The sequence below is a fragment of the Dipodomys spectabilis genome, unplaced genomic scaffold, assembly GCF_019054845.1.
Source record: "Dipodomys spectabilis isolate Male_0828 unplaced genomic scaffold, ASM1905484v1 ptg000095l, whole genome shotgun sequence".
In the NCBI taxonomy this organism is placed as follows: Eukaryota; Metazoa; Chordata; class Mammalia; order Rodentia; family Heteromyidae; genus Dipodomys; species Dipodomys spectabilis.
Genome location: NW_024870772.1, coordinates 31,297,069 through 31,313,960, shown reverse-complemented (window position 1 = coordinate 31,313,960; position 16,892 = coordinate 31,297,069). Strand labels below are relative to the sequence as shown.

General features: G+C 48.0%; 1 protein-coding gene across 1 annotated transcript; it reads left to right on the top strand.

Annotated features, from left to right (window-relative positions):
• Positions 1-1,227: 1,227 nt before the first annotated feature.
• Urad (ureidoimidazoline (2-oxo-4-hydroxy-4-carboxy-5-) decarboxylase) lies at positions 1,228-15,281 on the top strand. Its single transcript, XM_042685323.1, has 2 exons — positions 1,228-1,402; positions 14,935-15,281. The coding sequence occupies exons 1-2, from the start codon at positions 1,228-1,230 to the stop codon at positions 15,279-15,281; spliced, it is 522 nt and encodes a 173-aa protein (XP_042541257.1).
• The last annotated feature ends 1,611 nt before the right edge of the window (positions 15,282-16,892 follow it).

Genomic DNA, 16,892 nt, shown 5'->3' with positions numbered 1-16,892 from the left:
AACTACCAAAAGGCCAGAAGTGGAGTTGTGGCTCAAGTGGTAGAGTCCCAGCCTTGAAGAGAAAAGGCTAAGGCAGGAAGATCCTGCAGATCTCAGCCTCCCAAGTAGCTAGGATTACAGATAGAAACTATTATTGTCTTGATTTTACAGATGTGCAAAAATGTTCAATACTTTGGCACATGTCAGGTTTGCATGTGTTGGAACTGATATTAAAACTCACTTAGAGCTGGGCATCAGTGGCCTGTGCCTATAGTCCTTGTAGCTACTTGGGAATCAAAGATAAGGAAAATTGTGGTTTGAAGCCAGCCTGGGCAGAAAAGTTCATGAGACTTCTTTTTAACTGAGAATTGGGTATGATGGCGGGCATTGGTAGCTCACACCCATAATCCTAGCTACTCAGTAGGCTGAGATCTGAGGATTGTGGTTCAAAGCTAGTCAGGGCAGGAAAGTTTACGAGATGAAAGTTCATTTCCAATTAACCACTCCCTCCCCCCCCCCCCCACCACAAACCTAGAAATGGAGCTGTGGCTCCTAGCCTTGAGTTCAGGGGCAGTGCCCAGGCACTGAGTTCAAGTCCCAGGACTAAAAAAAAGAAAGAAAAAGGAAAAGGAAAAGAACTGGGCAGAGTAGCACATGCCTGTTACCCCAGCTAAACTGGAATTGTAAATAGATTTTTTGATTTAGGCCTGTCTAGGCATAAACTGACACCACATTTGGAAAAAAAAAAAACTGAAAGCAAAAAGGACTAAAGTTGTGGTTTAAGTGATAAAGAGCCTGCTTAGAAAGCACAAGACTGAGTTGAAACCACTGACCATCAAAATAAAATGTTAAGGGTTCCAAAAGTCTATCTGGCGGGAGTGGATAGGTAAAATGTGGCTCCTACTGGCTTTGATTTATAAGAACAACTTGGTTGGAGACATTCTCCACACAGAGATCTCTTTGCCCTAGTTTTGACCTTGAGCCTGGGCTGGAAATGGAACTCAGTGGTAGAGCACTTGCCTATCAGGTGTAAGGCCTTGGGTTTGGTCCCCAAACAAAGCCCTATGCATGTGTTTATTCATTGCATAAGAATTCTGATTGCACTCTCAGAGGCATTGAAAACATGGTAAAACTGGTATTGCATAAAACCAAACTTGTGCATTAGGCAAATACAACCCGGTGAAGTAGGTTGGGTCACTCCGTGCGAAGGAAGCCACGCGTCTAACGGCCTCCCGTTGAATATAAGAAATGGACATGGCGAAGGTCAACTGTATGGACTTTGGGGAATTTGTAGATGTGTTTGGAAATGTCATTGAGCGATGTCCCCTGATTGCAGCCGCTGTCTGGTCCCAGCGCCCATTCTCTGACCTAGAAGAGCTAGAAAAGCATTTCTTTGCTTTTATTGACGCTCTTCCACAGTCAGGTAAGGCTTCTGGGAGGAGATGCTCTGGAAAGGCAAAAGCTTTCTAATGCTTATTGGAATGTTTTCAAATAGCTTAATCTTGTTGCTTATACTCGTCATGTTTCTGTAGCTATTTCAGTGGAACCTTTGGCAGATACCTTGAGATTCAGTAAACCAGGATCAAGTGCATATGAGGTCCTAGGCCTATGGAGAATGGAAAGAATCTGAGTGGGCCAATCTATGGCTCACACCTATAATCCTAGCTACTCTGGAGGCTGGGATCTGAAGATCCTGATTCAAAGCCAGCCTAGGCAGGAAAGTCTGTGAGATCGTTATTGCCAATGAACCACCAAAATGCTGGAAGTGGAGCTGTGGCTTAAGTGGTAAAGTACCAGCCTTGAGTGAACAAGCGAAGGGATAGTACCTAGGCCCTGAATTCAAGCCCAGTTCAGTACAGTACAAAATATAAGTGTAATAATAATAATAACAATAAATAAAGAGCCGGTGTGAGCTGTGCTAAAGTCCCTGGTAAATATTAGAGCTGCAAGGTCACAGGGCAAAAAAGCCCTGCGTGAGCCAATGACTGACCAAAGGTCAGGCTGAGACCCACCCATTCTAACTCTTCAGCAATGTCCTGCATGCAAAAGAGGAGACAACGTGATATTGGAAGGTCTTAGGAGCCCAAGGGAAAGAGCATGACTTCCATTCTTATCTGAAAAAGCCACTTTGGACTACCAAGGGAAATGAATTCATTCAGATCAGTGACTCCCTGAGGGAGTGAAGGAGAGAGAGAGGAGAAACTGAGGAAAATAAAACACACTGTTGATTTCTTCTGAGGAGAGAGAAGATGATGCACTCCTGGCTGGGAGGTGAGGAGAAGAGAAGGTGGTGATTTAGGAAGATTTTAGTGGCTGAGAAACCCAGCTCCACCAAGATCTAGAGGCTCCTGGGCATGATGTTACATGCTTGTAATCCCAGCATACCCGAAGTGGAGACAGGAAGATTGGAGGATTGCAGGTTCAGGGCCAGCCTGGGCTACATAGATCCCATTGAGAGAAAAAGAGGACAGAGAGACAGAGAGATAGAGACAGAAGAAGGGAAGGAATCTGGGGTACTGGTGGCTCGGGCCTGTAATCCTAGCTACTCATGAGGCTGAGATCTGAGGACTATGATTCAAAGCCAGCCCAGGCAGGAAAATCTGAGAGACTCTTATCTCTAATTAACCATCAGAAAACCAGAAGTGGAGCTGTGGCTCAAAGTGGTAGATCCTTGAGCAAAAAGAGCTCATGGACAGTGTGCAGGCCCTGAGTTCAAGTCCAATGACTGACAAAAAAAGAAAAAAGAAAGAAAAAAAGGAGGGGGAGGGAAGGAGAGAGGCCAGAGGCCAGGGATTAGCAGTGTGTCTCTCACAGGTTGTGCTGTACCCCATGGAGGGCCTACCATACCATCAAGGGACAAGGACAAGGGGCAAGGGCCACCTCACATAGTAGCTTCCCTCCACAAGACATCTGGGTGGGGCAGGCAGGGGCCTGCAGCTCTCTTGTCCCATCAAAGAACAGAGAAATGGAGGACTCACATCAGCTCGGGCTGTGGTGCCTCTGATGGCCGCCTGTCACCACGTGAAGGACTCAGAAATGAAGGAGTCACTTTAATTAAGTTTAGGCACCTCTAAGGGGTGATGGGCTAAAGTCCATGGGACAGAAACATAAGGTGCACATCCATCCTTACCCAAGCTGGCACAGGGGCATTCTGCTTTTTCACTCACTGCTGGCACTCTCCCACTCCAGCCACTCCTCCATTTCTGGGTTTTTGCTCACTAATTAGAGATAAGATTCTCTGGGGTTTGTCCGTCCCAGTTGGCTTTGAACTGCAATCCTCAGATCTTAGCTTCCTGAGTAGCTAGGATTACAGGTGTGAGCCACTGGTGTTTGGCTTCTACTAAGCTGTCTGACAGGAGCAAGGTAAAAGGGAGATGACAGACTTGGATCCTTGGACCCAAGATTTACAGCTCTACCGGCTGAGTGAGGTCACCCCAGATTTGCAGCCCAAAGCCTGTGGGGTGAGCAGATGTCTGTGGGTTATGGGAATCCAAGCTTTTGATGTCTGACAGGAAAGCGAGGGAGGATAAATGAGATTCTCCTAAACCATGGAGGAAACCATCTTTAAAATGTTTGCCTGATATTTCTCCTATCAGGATAAACAAACAAGCAGCTCACCCCAGTAATCCCAGCTACTCAGGAGGCTGAGATCTGAGGATTGTAGTTCAAAGACAGCCTAGTTAGGAAAGCGAGATTCTTATCTCCAATTAAAAAGAAAGGTGGAAGTGAAGGTAGAATGTGGTAGAATGCCAGAGTTGAGCAAAAGAGCACAAGGCCCTGAGTTAAAGTCCCAGTGTGAGTAATAAATAAATATCACTAGCATTAATAGAACTTTTCCTTCCAGGCCGGGCGCTGGTGGCTCATGCCTGTAATCCTAGCTACTCAGGAGGCTGAGATCTGAGGATCGCGGTTCAAAGCCAGCCCGGGCAGGAGGGACTGTGAGACTCCTATCTCCAATAAAAAACCACCAGAAAATTGGAAGTGGCGCTGTAGCTCAAGTGGTAGAGCGCTCGCCTTGAGCTGAAGAGCTGAGGGACAGTGCCCAAGCCCAGAGTTCAAGCCCCATGACCGACCAAAAAAAAAAAAGAGAACTTTTCCTTCCACTGTGTTCCACGCATTTCACAGTGGTGAACTTGTTTCAGCCTTTTAGTAGCCCTTGAACATAAACAGCATTGTTATTATTCCCCCCCACTTTCCAGAAGTGAAAACTGAGGCACAGAGAAATTGAGTAACTTAAGGAAAGCCACGTGGTTAGAAAGTAACAGCACTAGATCGCTAGTAACTGATAGTCAACCTCAATGGTGGTGTTTTTGTTTTTGTTTCATTGGGGCAGTACTAAAGTCTGGACTCAGTCTCAGGCTTGATAAGCAAGTGCTTTATTGCCCGGAGCCATGCCTCCAGAGCTACCCACTGGCTTTTGAAGAATTTTTCAGAGAATCCAAAACAAGAGTTTAGAATAGTTTCTAGGGGATTCATTCATTCAGTCACTCAGTTAACATTAATGCTTGATATTATCCAAGTCCTTATACTTCATTGTTCAAAGAGTTTACTGTATGGTGTGGTCACATTAGTTAATAATAATCTGGTGTTTGCTTGAAAATTTCTCAGAGCATAGGCTTTATTTATGCTATTGAAAATTCAGAGCATCGTGCATGTGATCAAGAGCTCTACGGCTAGCCTTTTTTTCCAGCTTTGAATACAGATGTTATATGTTCATATGATCAAAAAGTAGGTATGGGCCAGGTGCCAGTGGCTCATAGCTATAATCCTAGCTACTCAGGAGGCTGAAATTTGAGGATCAAGGTTTGAAGCCAGCCTGGGAAGGAAAGTTTGTTAGACTCTTATCTCCAATTAACCACCAAAAAAAAAGCCCGAAAAAGAGTTTTGGCTCAAGTGGTAGAGTGCTATTTTTGAGTTAAAATAAAAGGCTCAGGGACAGTGCCCAGGCCCAGAGTTCGAGCCCTAGGACACACAAAGATGTATGTGTGGGACCTGAAGAGTATGCTACATCGCTTGATGTCATCACTTCCCATTCTACACATAGCAAAGAGACCGAGTTATACATCCTACACTCATGTGAATTCTATCAACAAGATCGGACAAGATGGAATGGAATGCATAGACTATCTTTTGTCTTTGCAAGACAAGGAACTAAATAGGTATGACACAGTCTCTGAGCCTTCAAACTAAAGGTGACCTTGGAAGGTGCATAGGATTTGCTGAGTGAAGGATTTGCTCCATGACCTAAGGGAACCTTCCACCTCGGCTGCACATAGTGGTGTACATCTGTAATTCCAGCTATTCCCAAGGTAGAGGTGGGTTCTGGGCCATCACCAGTGAAAAGTTAGCAAGACTCCTATTTCAGTAAACAAACCAGGTCTGAAGGCTACTGGACAGTGGTCTGAAGATGGCCCGGGAAGCAATAGAAGACTACCTAAAAATAAAGCAAAAAAAAACCTAAATAAAGGGGGGTGGATAAAGGTGTTAGTAGTAGAGCATTTGCAGAGAAAACTTGAGTCCATAAATTTCATAGATGTTTAGTACTATTTTTTTAAAACAGAAAAAGAAAGCCAGGTGACAGTGGCTCACAACAGTAATCCTAGCTACTCAGGAGGCTGAGAACTGAGGATCGTGATTCAAAGCCAACTCTGGCAGGAAAGTCCATGAATGAGACTGTTGTCTCCCATAAACTACTGAGAAAAAGCTGCAAGTGGTGCTGTGGCTCAAATGGTAGAGTGCGAGCCTTGAGCCAAAGATTCTCAGGGACAATGTCCAGGCCCTGAGTTCAAGCCCCAGGACCATCACAAAAATAAAAAAAAGAAAGAGAGAGAGAGAGAGAGAGAGAGAGAGAGAGAGAGAGAGAGAGAGAGAGAGAGAGAGAGAGAGAGAGAGAGAGAAGGAAAGAAACAGAAAACTGAAATTTCTCTTTCTAGAGTGCTGAGACAACGTTGGGTATGCTATGATGACAACTGGCCAGTAGATGGCAGTACAGGATTACTATTTAGCTCCAGCTATAAGGGCAAAAGATCTCTAGCTCAATTAGTTCCCATTAACTAAAGGTGAAGCCATGAAACTGGCTCACGCAGGTGCGCGCGCGCGCACACACACACACACACACACACACACACACACACACACTTCAAACAACGTCAAGGCTGATTTGTGTTGGGTTCTAACTCCAGCACAACACCTTCCTGCCTCTGTCTTTGTCTCTCTCTACTACTCTCTCTCTTTCTGTTTCTCTCCCACCTCCCCTCCCTAGTGCTAGGGATCAAACTGAGGGCTTTGCCTGTTAGGCAAGAAAGTGCACTGTCACCCCTTGCGGCATTTCAGAATTATAGTAATGCCAGTACTTAAAATTAATCAGAAAAGCCGGTGTTGGTGGCTCATGCCTGTAAGCCTAGCTGAGATCTGAGGATCGCAGTTCAAAGCTAGTCCTGGCAGGAAAGGCCATGAGACTCTTATCTCCAATAAACCACCAGAAGAGCGGAAGTCTGTAGCTCAAGTGGTAGAGCGCTCACCTTGAGCTGAAGAGCTGAGGGACAGTGCCCAAGGCCCAGAGTTCAAGCCCCATGACTGGCCAAAAGAAAGTGAGGCTCCAGAGGCTGAGATCTGAGGGCTGTCATTAAAAGCCAGCCCAGGAAGGAAAGTCTGTGAGACATTTTTTTCTTTTCTTTTATTCTGGTGGGTCATTGGGCTTGAACTCAGTATCTGGGTACTTTTCTGCTCCAAGCTAGAGCTCTACCACTTTGAGCCACAACTCCAATTTTGGTTTTCTGGTGGTTAATTGGAGATCAGGATCTCATGAACTTTCCTGCCTGGGCTGGCTTCCAGTCAGGATCCTAGATCTCAGCCTCCTGAGTAGCTAGGATTACAAGTGTGCACAACTAGCAGTTTGTATATGACACTCTTATCTCCAATTAACCACCTAAAAATGGGAAGGAAGTAAAGCTGTGACTCAAAGTGCTATAGAGTGCTAGCCGAGAGCAGAAAAGCTCAAGGACAGCACCTAGACCCTGAATTCAAGTTCTATTACTGACAACAGCAACAACAACAATAACAACAACAACAAAAAACCTCCAACTTATTAGAGAGCATATTTGATAAATTAATGAGGAAATTAGATGGAAGTACTTTTCTTAGACTATAGGGGGCTGGGAAGGTGGCTCAGTGGTAGAGCGCTAATCTTGAGCTGAAATGCTGAGGGACAGCACCCAGGCCAAGTTCAAGTCCCATGACCAGCAAAAAAAAAAAAAAAAATACAGACTATAGGATGTTTAAATCATACTATTAAAATGTTAAAGGGGCTGGGAAGGTGGCTCAGTGGTAGGACGCTTGCCTGGCATGCCTGAGGCCCTGGGTTCGATTCCTCAGCACCACATAAGCAAAAAGAAAAAAGCCGGAAGTGGTGCTGTGGCTCAAGTGGTAGAGTGCTAGCCTTGAGCTGATGAGCTGAGGGACAGCACTCAGGCCCAGAGTTCAGGCCCCACGACGGGACCCAAAATAAAATAAAATAAAATGTTAAAGCCGGGCGGTGGGGGCTCACGCCTGTAATCCTAGCTACTCAGGAGGCTGAGATCTGAGGATCACAGTTCAAAGGCAGCCCAGGCAGGAAAATCGGTGAGACTCTTATCTCCAATAAAACCACTAGAAAACTGGAAGTGGCACTATGGCTAAGTGGTAGAGCGCTCGCCTTGAGCTGAAGAGCTGAGGGACAGCGCCCAAGCCCAGAGTTCAAGCCTCATGACTGACAAAAAAAAAAAAAAAGTTAATATGGACTGGATGTCACTCTGTGGCAGACTGTATGCCTAGCATGTGTGAGGTCCTGGGACCCATCCCAGGAACTAAATAAATAAACAAATGTATGTTTATTCAACTGAAAAAAGATAACATTTTCTCAAGACTGGTATGTAATTTGGTAAATACTTGTTTGTTTGTTTTTCCAATGCTGGGGATTGGATTCAGAGCCTCAAACTTGGTCTGCCAGCTCTCTACCAGATACATTAAAGCATCTACTACCTATGCCCAGGCATTGTTCTGGCACTGAACAGTCAACAAAACAAGTCTCTACTTTCCATGATCTTCCATTCTAGCAAAGACAGGTAGGATTAACATGTCAATATGACTATTTCAGATTCTAAAAAAGGTTAAAAGATGATGTATGTTTTGCAGGAAAATTGTGATAAAGAAGGATTGACTTTCTTTGTGTGTGTGTGTGTGTGTGTGTGTGTGTGAACACACATGCATGCACACCAGTTCTGGGGCTTGAACTCAGGGTCTGGGCACTGTTCCTGAGCTTTTGTGTTTAAAGCTAGCACTCTACCACTAGAGCCACAGCTCTACTTCTGTGTTTTTTAGTGATTAATTGGAGATAATTAACTTTACTGTTTGAGCTAGCTTCAAACCTAGGCCCTCAGATCTGTCTCCTGAATAGGTAGGATTACAGGTAAGAGCCATTCATGCCTAGCTAAGAAGGTCTTTCTTAAAGAGGAGAATTTAAAATTAGAACTGAAGAATACAACTAAGATTAAGGAAGAGGTCACTGTAGGAAAAGGAACTTGAGATGAAGTATGGCTCCAATAGAGCAAAGCCCTGATTTCAAATACCAGTACCATAAAAATGAAAGAAAAGAGCTGAGCACTGGTGGCACACACCTATAATCTTAGCTACCCAGGAGGCTGAGATCTGAGGATCCAGGTTTGAAGCTAGCTCAAGCAGGAATGTCCATGAGAATCTTATCTCTAACCAGAACACAGGTGGAAGTAGAGATATGCCTCAAGTGTTAGAGCACCAGCTTTGAGCAAAAAAGCTAAAGCTGAGTGCCAGGCTCTGAGTTCAAGCCTCAGTAGTGGCATGAAAGGAAGAAAGAAAGAAGAAAGGAAGAGAGGAAGGAAGGAAAGAAGAAGGAAAGAAGGAAGAAGGAAGGAGAGAGGAGGGAGATCCTGAGCTAGGCATGGATTAGACAGTTTGGAGGCACAGGAAGTGCAAGGTGGTTGGAGAAACGTGAAGTGTAGAGGATAGTGGGAGATGGTGGAAGAAGCAGACAAGGGATAGATCATGAACTTCATAGAAGTAACAGAGTTTGAGAGCTGGGGCTGGGGTTCAGTGGTAAGACTGCCTAGCATCTCCAAGGCCCTGAGTTCCATCCCCAGCAATACACACACACACACACACAAGTTCTATTTTTTCCTATTGCAATGTGATACCCTTGGATTTACCTTTTAGAAAAGACATGTAGGTGCCACATGAAACATGAAGATCCAGTCCAGGGCTGTCATTGTTGAGACACTGACAGAGACAAAGCTGCTTGGACTAGGATGAGCTCTGCAGAGAAATCACTGAATTCCTGGAATAGATGTTAAAGACAACAGTTTGGGTGGGAGGAAGGATGTATTTAGTGGTGGTAGGTCAAAATAAAGAAATGAAGAATTACTCCTAAGCTTTTATTCTGAACAAGTGAGTGGGAGATGGTGTCCTTTCTCAGAGGTGAAGAGGACTTAGAATTGAGAAGTTGGAATGGGGAAGAAAGCTTGAAGTCAGAGCTGCCTTATAATTATCCAAATGAAAGTGCCTGATGCCCTGGGGATCATAACAGTGGAAAGCAAGCTAAGGGCTAAATAGATCTGGGTGTCATGTCCAGTTGACATGTCCATTTAAAAACATACAACTGCCACGGTGGCTCACACCTCTAAGCCCAGCTACTCAGGTGGTGGAAACCCAGAAGATCACAGTTTGGGGCCAGCCAGAAGGAGGACATTCGTTAGTCTCCTTTTCAATCAATAATCTGAGTTTGAGGCAGTTCCAGAAAACCTGTGAGATCCTATCTGAGAAATAACTAAAACAAAAAAGGGGTTGGGACCTGGCTCAAGTGATAGAGTGCTTACCTAGAAAGTAAAAGGCCCTGAGTTCAAATCCCTTTACCATCAAAGCAACTAAGTAAACAAAAGCCTATAAACAGGATGAGGACTCTTACTGAATCTGTGTGAGTGGAAAAGTGAAGAGCTGTGAGTACTGCATGTTGAGCAATTAATTAATTGGGTGTATATGCAGCTATTGGAGCCTGAACTCAGGGCCTGATGTTCTTGCTTGGCTTTTTCTTTCAAAGCAAGGTGCCCTACGACTTAAGCCATACCTCCCTTTCTGGCTTTTGGCTGGTTAATTGGAGACGAGGGTCTCTCAGATCTGTTTGCCTTGGCTGGCTTCAAACCAGGATCCTCCAGTATCCTCCTGAGTGGCTAGGATTACAGGCATGAGCCGCCATCTCAGGCTCATTTCAATATTACTGGCAGAGCAAGCTAAAAGTAGGCAAGCAGCATCTCCAAAAGCAGAGCCGAGAAGGTCAACCACATAGCATGTTCCCTAGAGGTTAGAAAGGAAGAGAATGAAACAGGTATAGTGACACATGCCTATAGCAAGACTGTGCCTCAAAATATCCACACAGGAAGAAGATGAGGATGATAGAGAAATGGTCTTTGTGTTCAGCCACAATGTCTGCCATTTAGACCTTGAGTAGTGCAGCTGGGTTGTGGGTGGGGCTGGAAGCTGGGTACAGAGCCCACTGGAAGGCGATGAGGAAGACAAGCTCAGGTCTGTGGACAGTTCCACTGAAGAGAGGTCGAGCAGAGAAATAAGGAACGGCTCCAGGACAAGCAAAACTCCTGGGAGGTCTTTAATGTTGCTTATGGGCTGATGATTGAAGGCGTTTATGGCTGAGGATGGAGGCGATGAAGGAAAGGGTATCTGAAATGGCAGAAGCAAAGTCTTTGAGAAGGGAAGAGGAACTGACTTCCAGCACGTGATGCAAAGACTGATGCTACCTAAAAGCAGATCTGTGATGGTGCCACTTAAAGGGGATTCACAAGTGAGTACAGACCCAGGCAAGCCCAGTTACAAGGCTCTATTGGTCAGTGGCTACTATTCCTTGCCTTTTCTATCCTAAGGGAACCTGAGGCAGGTTCCTTCATGTGCAGATTCCAGTCCCATGTTTCCAGCAAAGAACATATTTCCATAATGACATCTCTAGATGTGACAGAGGAAATCCAGTGGTGGTGGCTCACACCTGTTATCCTAGCTACCCAGGAGGCTAAGATCTGAAGGTCATGGCTCCAAGTCATCAAATATATATATATATATATATATATATATATATATATATATATATATATATTTGTCAGTCATGGGCTTGAACTCAGGCTCTGTCCCTGAGCTCTTTCTGCTCAAGGCTAGCACTTTACCACTTTGAGCCACAGCTCTACTTCCAGTTTCCTGGTACTTAATTGGAGATAGGAGTCTTGAGGGCTTTCCTGCCTAGACTGATTTTTTTTTTTTTTTTTTTGGGTCCGGTCGTGGGGCCTGAACTCTGGGCCTGGGCGCTGTCCCTCAGCTCTTCAGCTCAAGGCTAGCACTCTACCACTTGAGCCACAGCGCCACTTCCGGCTTTTTTCTTTTTACTTATGTGGTGCTGAGGAATCGAACCCAGGGCCTCGAGCATGCAAGGCAAGCGCTCTACCATTGAGCCACCTTCCCAGCCCTAGGCTGATTTTGAACTATGATCCTCAGATCTCAGCCTCCTGAGCAGCTAGGATTACAGGCGTGAGCCACCCCACTGCCCATAAGACTCTTTTTTTGGGGGGGGGGGGTCCGGTCGTGGGGCCTGAACTATGGGCCTGAGCACTGTCCCTCAGCTCTTCAGCTCAAGGCTAGCACTCTACCACTTGAGCCACAGCGCCACTTCCGGCTTTTTTCTTTTTGCTTATGTGGTGTTGAGAAATCGAACCCAGGGCCTCAGGCATGCAAGGCAAGCACTCTACCACTGAGCCATCTTCCCAGCCCCCCATAAGACTCTTAACTCCAATTAACCACCAAAAAAACCTGAAGTGGAGGTGTGGCTCCAGTGGTGGAGTACTAGTTGAGCAAAACAGTAAAAGGACAATGCCTGAGTATTGGCACACACACACACACACACACAATTTCAGGGAAGACTGAAGAAGAGTCTCAGAGCAGGGACATGCTCTAAGCACTGTGGGAGAACTTGGGTATTGAGGTGAGGTGGAGAGCCCTCAGGATACAGGAAGATGGTCCACAAGCTCCAGCCTGGAGGGGGGGGGGGGGGGGTTTATGGCGTCAGCTTGGTGGACCTGGGGGATATGCTGGTGTGAGTTGGTGGGATCCTTGCTATGGGCTGGCACTACAGCACCCTCCCCTGTGGTGAAGCCAGTGTCTTCTTGGGCGGGTGGGGGGTGGGGAGTTTCTGGTTCTATTTCATCTGGGTAGGAAGCTATTATCACCTACCACACCTTCTGCTTGTTCTGTGGTGTTGAAAAGTGTGTGTGTGTATAAATTTCAGTTCCTCTTGTTTAGTCTATTTTCTTCTGCCCTTTGCTCTGCCCCTTTCGTGTCTTCCTTTCTCTTCTCCCTCCTTTCAAGAGTGGAAAACACATGCTCAGTCCTAGACAAACATTAACCCAGGGCGGGTGATGCTTTAAGAGGGGAGATAAACCTTACGGGGAGTCAGAAGTGCAGTACAAGGGCTAGAAGGGCAGGAGGCAGGCCTGGTGTGTGCACTGCGCCCCTGGGTGGAGGGGTGGGGGAGAGGAACTGGCAGGGGCAGTTAGAGGTCACCCCCCACACACCCCAAATAACTCCCCAAATCTTGGACTGGTCTAGAGAGAGCAATAAATAGGGTTGGAGCCCTCTAACTGGGCAAGGAGGGACAGATCTGAAAGCGAGTGAAGAGGAATTTGGGGTGCTCTTTCCTAGCTGGGGCAGAGGTAGTCAGAACACATAGTTCCTTCTCCCAAGCCAGGCGCCTGCTTTAGTCCCTGGTTCATTTGGTGGACTTGCAGGAGATAGGGTGCTGAGCCTCGTGGCTTGGACAACCCTATGCCCACTTTCTGAGGTGGGAAATTTAGCACCCACATTTTACACCACCCCCAAGGAGGCTGGACACCGGGAGAGGGAATGAATTATTCCTGTCTGTTGAGGCTGGACGGTAGGACACCCAAGAGAAGGGTTCCCAAACAATGGTATTAGCCAACTGGGATTTGTGGTGACATGGGTTTCGTTTTGGTTTGGTTTGTTTTTGTGCCCAGTACTGGGGCATGAATTGAGGGTCCAGGCACTGTCCCTTAGCTTTTTCATTCTGGCTGGCACTCTACCACTTGAGCCACAGCTCTACTTCTGTCTTTTTGCTGGTCAATTGGGGTTAGGAGTCTCAAAGATTTTTTTTTTTTTTTGCCCCGTTGTCTTTGAGCCACATCTTCGGATTGTAGGCTCCTGAGTGGCTAGGATTCCAGATGTGAGACAGGGCCCCTGGCTTGGGATTTGCTTTGAATACCTTTTAACCAGGGGAAGTCAGGTCCCTGAGAGCCACTTCTGTTTTGGAGTGGAGGGTCCCAGCGCAAGTCAGTGACTGGGTAGACCACCTAAGCTCCTCTGGGGCCTCCCTAAATCCTCCCCATGGAGATCTTACCCTCCTCTTCCCCAGCCCTCAGGTCCTGTGAGGTCGAGGGCACAAGTCTTACACCCTTTTATTGATGGGGGTGAGGTGGGGGAGGAGCCATAAGATTTGAGAGAGAGAAGACTGCACCATAATTACAAGTTCTTTCTGTTCGATGGTCCCATGGAGCTATCGTTTGTTAAAGGATGCTTTCATTTGTTTCTCATTACCAACAGAACTGCTCATGTATTCTTGTCTTCTTGAGTCAGAAAGAGGCAAGTCCTTCCTGTGGCACCTCAGGTCAATTCCTGGGTTTATACACTAAGAACAACGAGTTATCTCTATGGGCACTAGACACTATGCTTTAAACAAATGAAGGCCCTCAAATCCTCACAACTACGCGGCGAGTTAGGTGGTGTCCTCACGGTAAAGCTTACCCTAGCTAAGATCTTACCTCACCTGGAAAGTTCTAATTCCCTGGAGTGAAGAAAAGTGATTGAACGGGCTCAAAGAAATCCCCTGGATTAGGAATTTGAATCTCAGGTGTCACACCAAAGCTTTCTGATTTTAAACCTAGGAGGAGCTTTCTTCCATGAAAACGGGCTCTTTGTGATCTATAGCCAGAGAAAAGGAGTCACATATCACACACACACACACACACACACACACACACACACACACACACACACACACACACACACACACACACACACACGAGTCCACAGCAAGGTGTGTGGTGGATGGGCGTCCTTTTCCTAAAAAGGACGCCGCTTATATTCCAAAGGCCGTTCAATTCCGCTGGACTTGGGTTTCTTTTCACTTCATCTGTGAGACACGTTGGATGCTGGATTCTAGAAACCCAGAACTCACACTTCGGGTCACAAAAATCTTGGGCATGTATTTGCCGAGTCCCCCACCCCAGAGGATCTCCTCCCCAACCCCATCCCCTCCCCAGCCACCCCGCCCCTCCCAGGGCTTCTTTGGAGCAGAACGAAACCCATTCCTGGGCTTGGCAGGAAGTCTTCGGGCCTTCGCGTCCGGCCCCTTTCAACATCAAAGCCCCCCTGAGAGCAAAGAGGACTTTGAAAAGATACGAAGAGCTCGGGCTCCCTTATCGCGCGTCCTCGCCGCTCTCCGAAGCAGGTCGTAAATTCCGAGCCTCTGCGGCCGGCCCCTTCTCCCCTCCACTCCTTTAGCCTCAAGGTCTCCAAGAACAAACCTGTCACTCCTGTCCCGCCCCTGCGTCCCGATCCCGGCCGAAAGTTAGCTGGGACAGCTGGACGCGGGGTCCGGGAGGGCGCCACGGGGCACCTCTTCTTTGGAACCACCCCTGCTTGGTGGTGCTGGGTGTGGGGTGTAGGGGGAGACACCAGCTTTTCTTTCTCAGACTCCTTCAGGGCTGGGCGGGGTTGCCCACCGCGGCCGGATCTGCACGCAGCATCCCCGCGGCTCTCCACCACGCTGCGCGGCGCGCTCTCCATCCCGCTCCAGCCTGGTTGTCTCTTGCTTCTCCACAGGCCAGGAGGGCATCCTGCGTTGCCACCCGGACCTGGCGGGTCGCGAGCAACAGCAGGGCACGCTCACAGCCGAGTCTCAACGAGAGCAGAGCAGCGCGGGCCTGACGAGCCTGGGCGCGGAAGATCGACAGCGGCTGGCCGAGCTCAACGCGCAGTACCGCGCGCGCTTCGGCTTCCCCTTCGTGCTCGCCGCGCGTCTCAGCGATCGCGCCGCCGTGCTGCGGGAGCTGGCGCGCCGGCTGCGCTGCCCGCCCGCGCACGAACTGCGCACCGCCCTGGGCGAGGTGAAGAAGATCGGCCACCTGCGCCTCGCCGATCTGCTCCTTTCCGATCCCGCCAGGCTGTAGCCCGCGCTTGGGGTGGGGGAGACCCCGGTGCGTAGCGGTGGCGACCTGGCGCCGTGCGCCCTGCGCAGGAGGCTGACTTGGAACAGCATCTGCCGACTCTCACAAAGGAAGTGGAGAATTGAGGCAGCCACACGAGTAATGAGTCCTTTTGTTCCCCCACCCACCCACCCACAAGCGCACGCGTTGGCAAAAATGTCTATATAGTGGAGGGCCCTTCCCTCGATTTATCCAGCTCACTGCTTCAATTATTCCGCACTTGCTTTGCGGCCGCAGGACAGCATGAGCCTTTTGTGGATCCCTTCCCCGCGCTCCCCCAGAGCCTACCCGGCTCTTATTCCTTCCCCTACCCTATCCTGTTATGTCCGAGCAGCCAAACAAATCGAATGAAAAGGGAATATCTTCTTCCACAGCGGTTTGTCTGCTTGTTTGTTTTTCTTCTCCCACTTCATTTGCTGTCCCTTCTCATGTAAGTGGAAATGGCTTCCCCCCCCCCCCCCCCGGCACTTAGGATAGTCTCGGCTAGCATAGCAGATCGCTGACTTTGGTCCAGAGCAGAGAGGAGTGGTAAAGCAGGCAGAGGCCCTGCCACTGGCCAGCGGTGGCCAGCGATGAGGAGGGGTGTTCCCCGCTCAGACGAAGGAGTAGATGCTACTTCCCAGTTACCTCCCCATCCCCAGCCTGAGAGAATTTGAAGGTCTGGGGCAGAGGGTGTCCAGTCTCTCGGGAAGCACGCTGGGGAGTGGATGAAACTTTTCTGGGAAAGCATCGGTTATCAAAATAATACTCCTTAGGCAGCGCTGGGTGTTGTCCCAGAATGAAGATGGTAGCTGCCCGTTCTGACATAAGAAAATCGGGGCCTATAGAAGTCCTCTCCTTTCAGTAGGCTGCCCGGGGAGCTGGGCCAAAGTGGAGTGGGGCCTCCCCCCACCCCATCCGCTGCAACAAATAGCCGGGGCTGGTAAAGCAAGTCAGCTTGCAGGAGTAGCTCACCACTTTACCATGTTCTCTTTCTCCTTCCCATTCTGTCAGCCTCCGTGTCTGTCTGTCTCTCTCTCTCAGACACACAAAAGAGCCCCCCCCCCAATAAATACTACTCATGTTTCAGTTAGACAAACAACAACAACAAAAATCAAACCATCTGAGTCCCCCCTAACACCCACAGGTGGGAAGTCATGGCAGGGTTGGATCTATTGAAGTCGAACACTCCGGTGAGTATTCCATCTTGCTCAGGTTAGTTACAAAAGCAAAACACAAAAGCCAAACAAAGCGAAACTTTTAGTTTTAGGGGGGAAAAATCAAATCTTTCTTTTCCATAAAGAGCTTCTCCATGGCACTCTTGGTCTTGGAAATGATGGTCTATACATAGAAACAAATCCCTCCTGGGGCACTCAGAATTTTAATAGAGGAATCTAAAGTTCTCTTTCATCTCCCCCGGGCTCCTTGTAAAGGGGGGGGGGAGCTGGTGACAGGGGAAAGGTGCCTCTGTGGCTGCTGGCTGTCGCGTCCGAGTCCTGGGCCTCTTCTGGGTGTAGACCTCCAGGTGCGCCAGCGACCTGTACTCTTGCCCTGGGCCTGGGGCTATGTGACCTCTCACTGATGTTAATTTGGAGG

What these genes read in the sequence shown, in the direction of transcription:
- Urad (XM_042685323.1), top strand. Translation starts at nt 1,228, where the DNA reads ATGGACATGGCGAAGGTCAACTGTATGGACTTTGGGGAATTTGTAGAT. An exon ending in TGACGCTCTTCCACAGTCAG is followed by an intron (nt 1,403 to 14,934) that starts GTAAGGCTTCTG and finishes GCTTCTCCACAG; the next exon opens with GCCAGGAGGGCATCCTGCGT.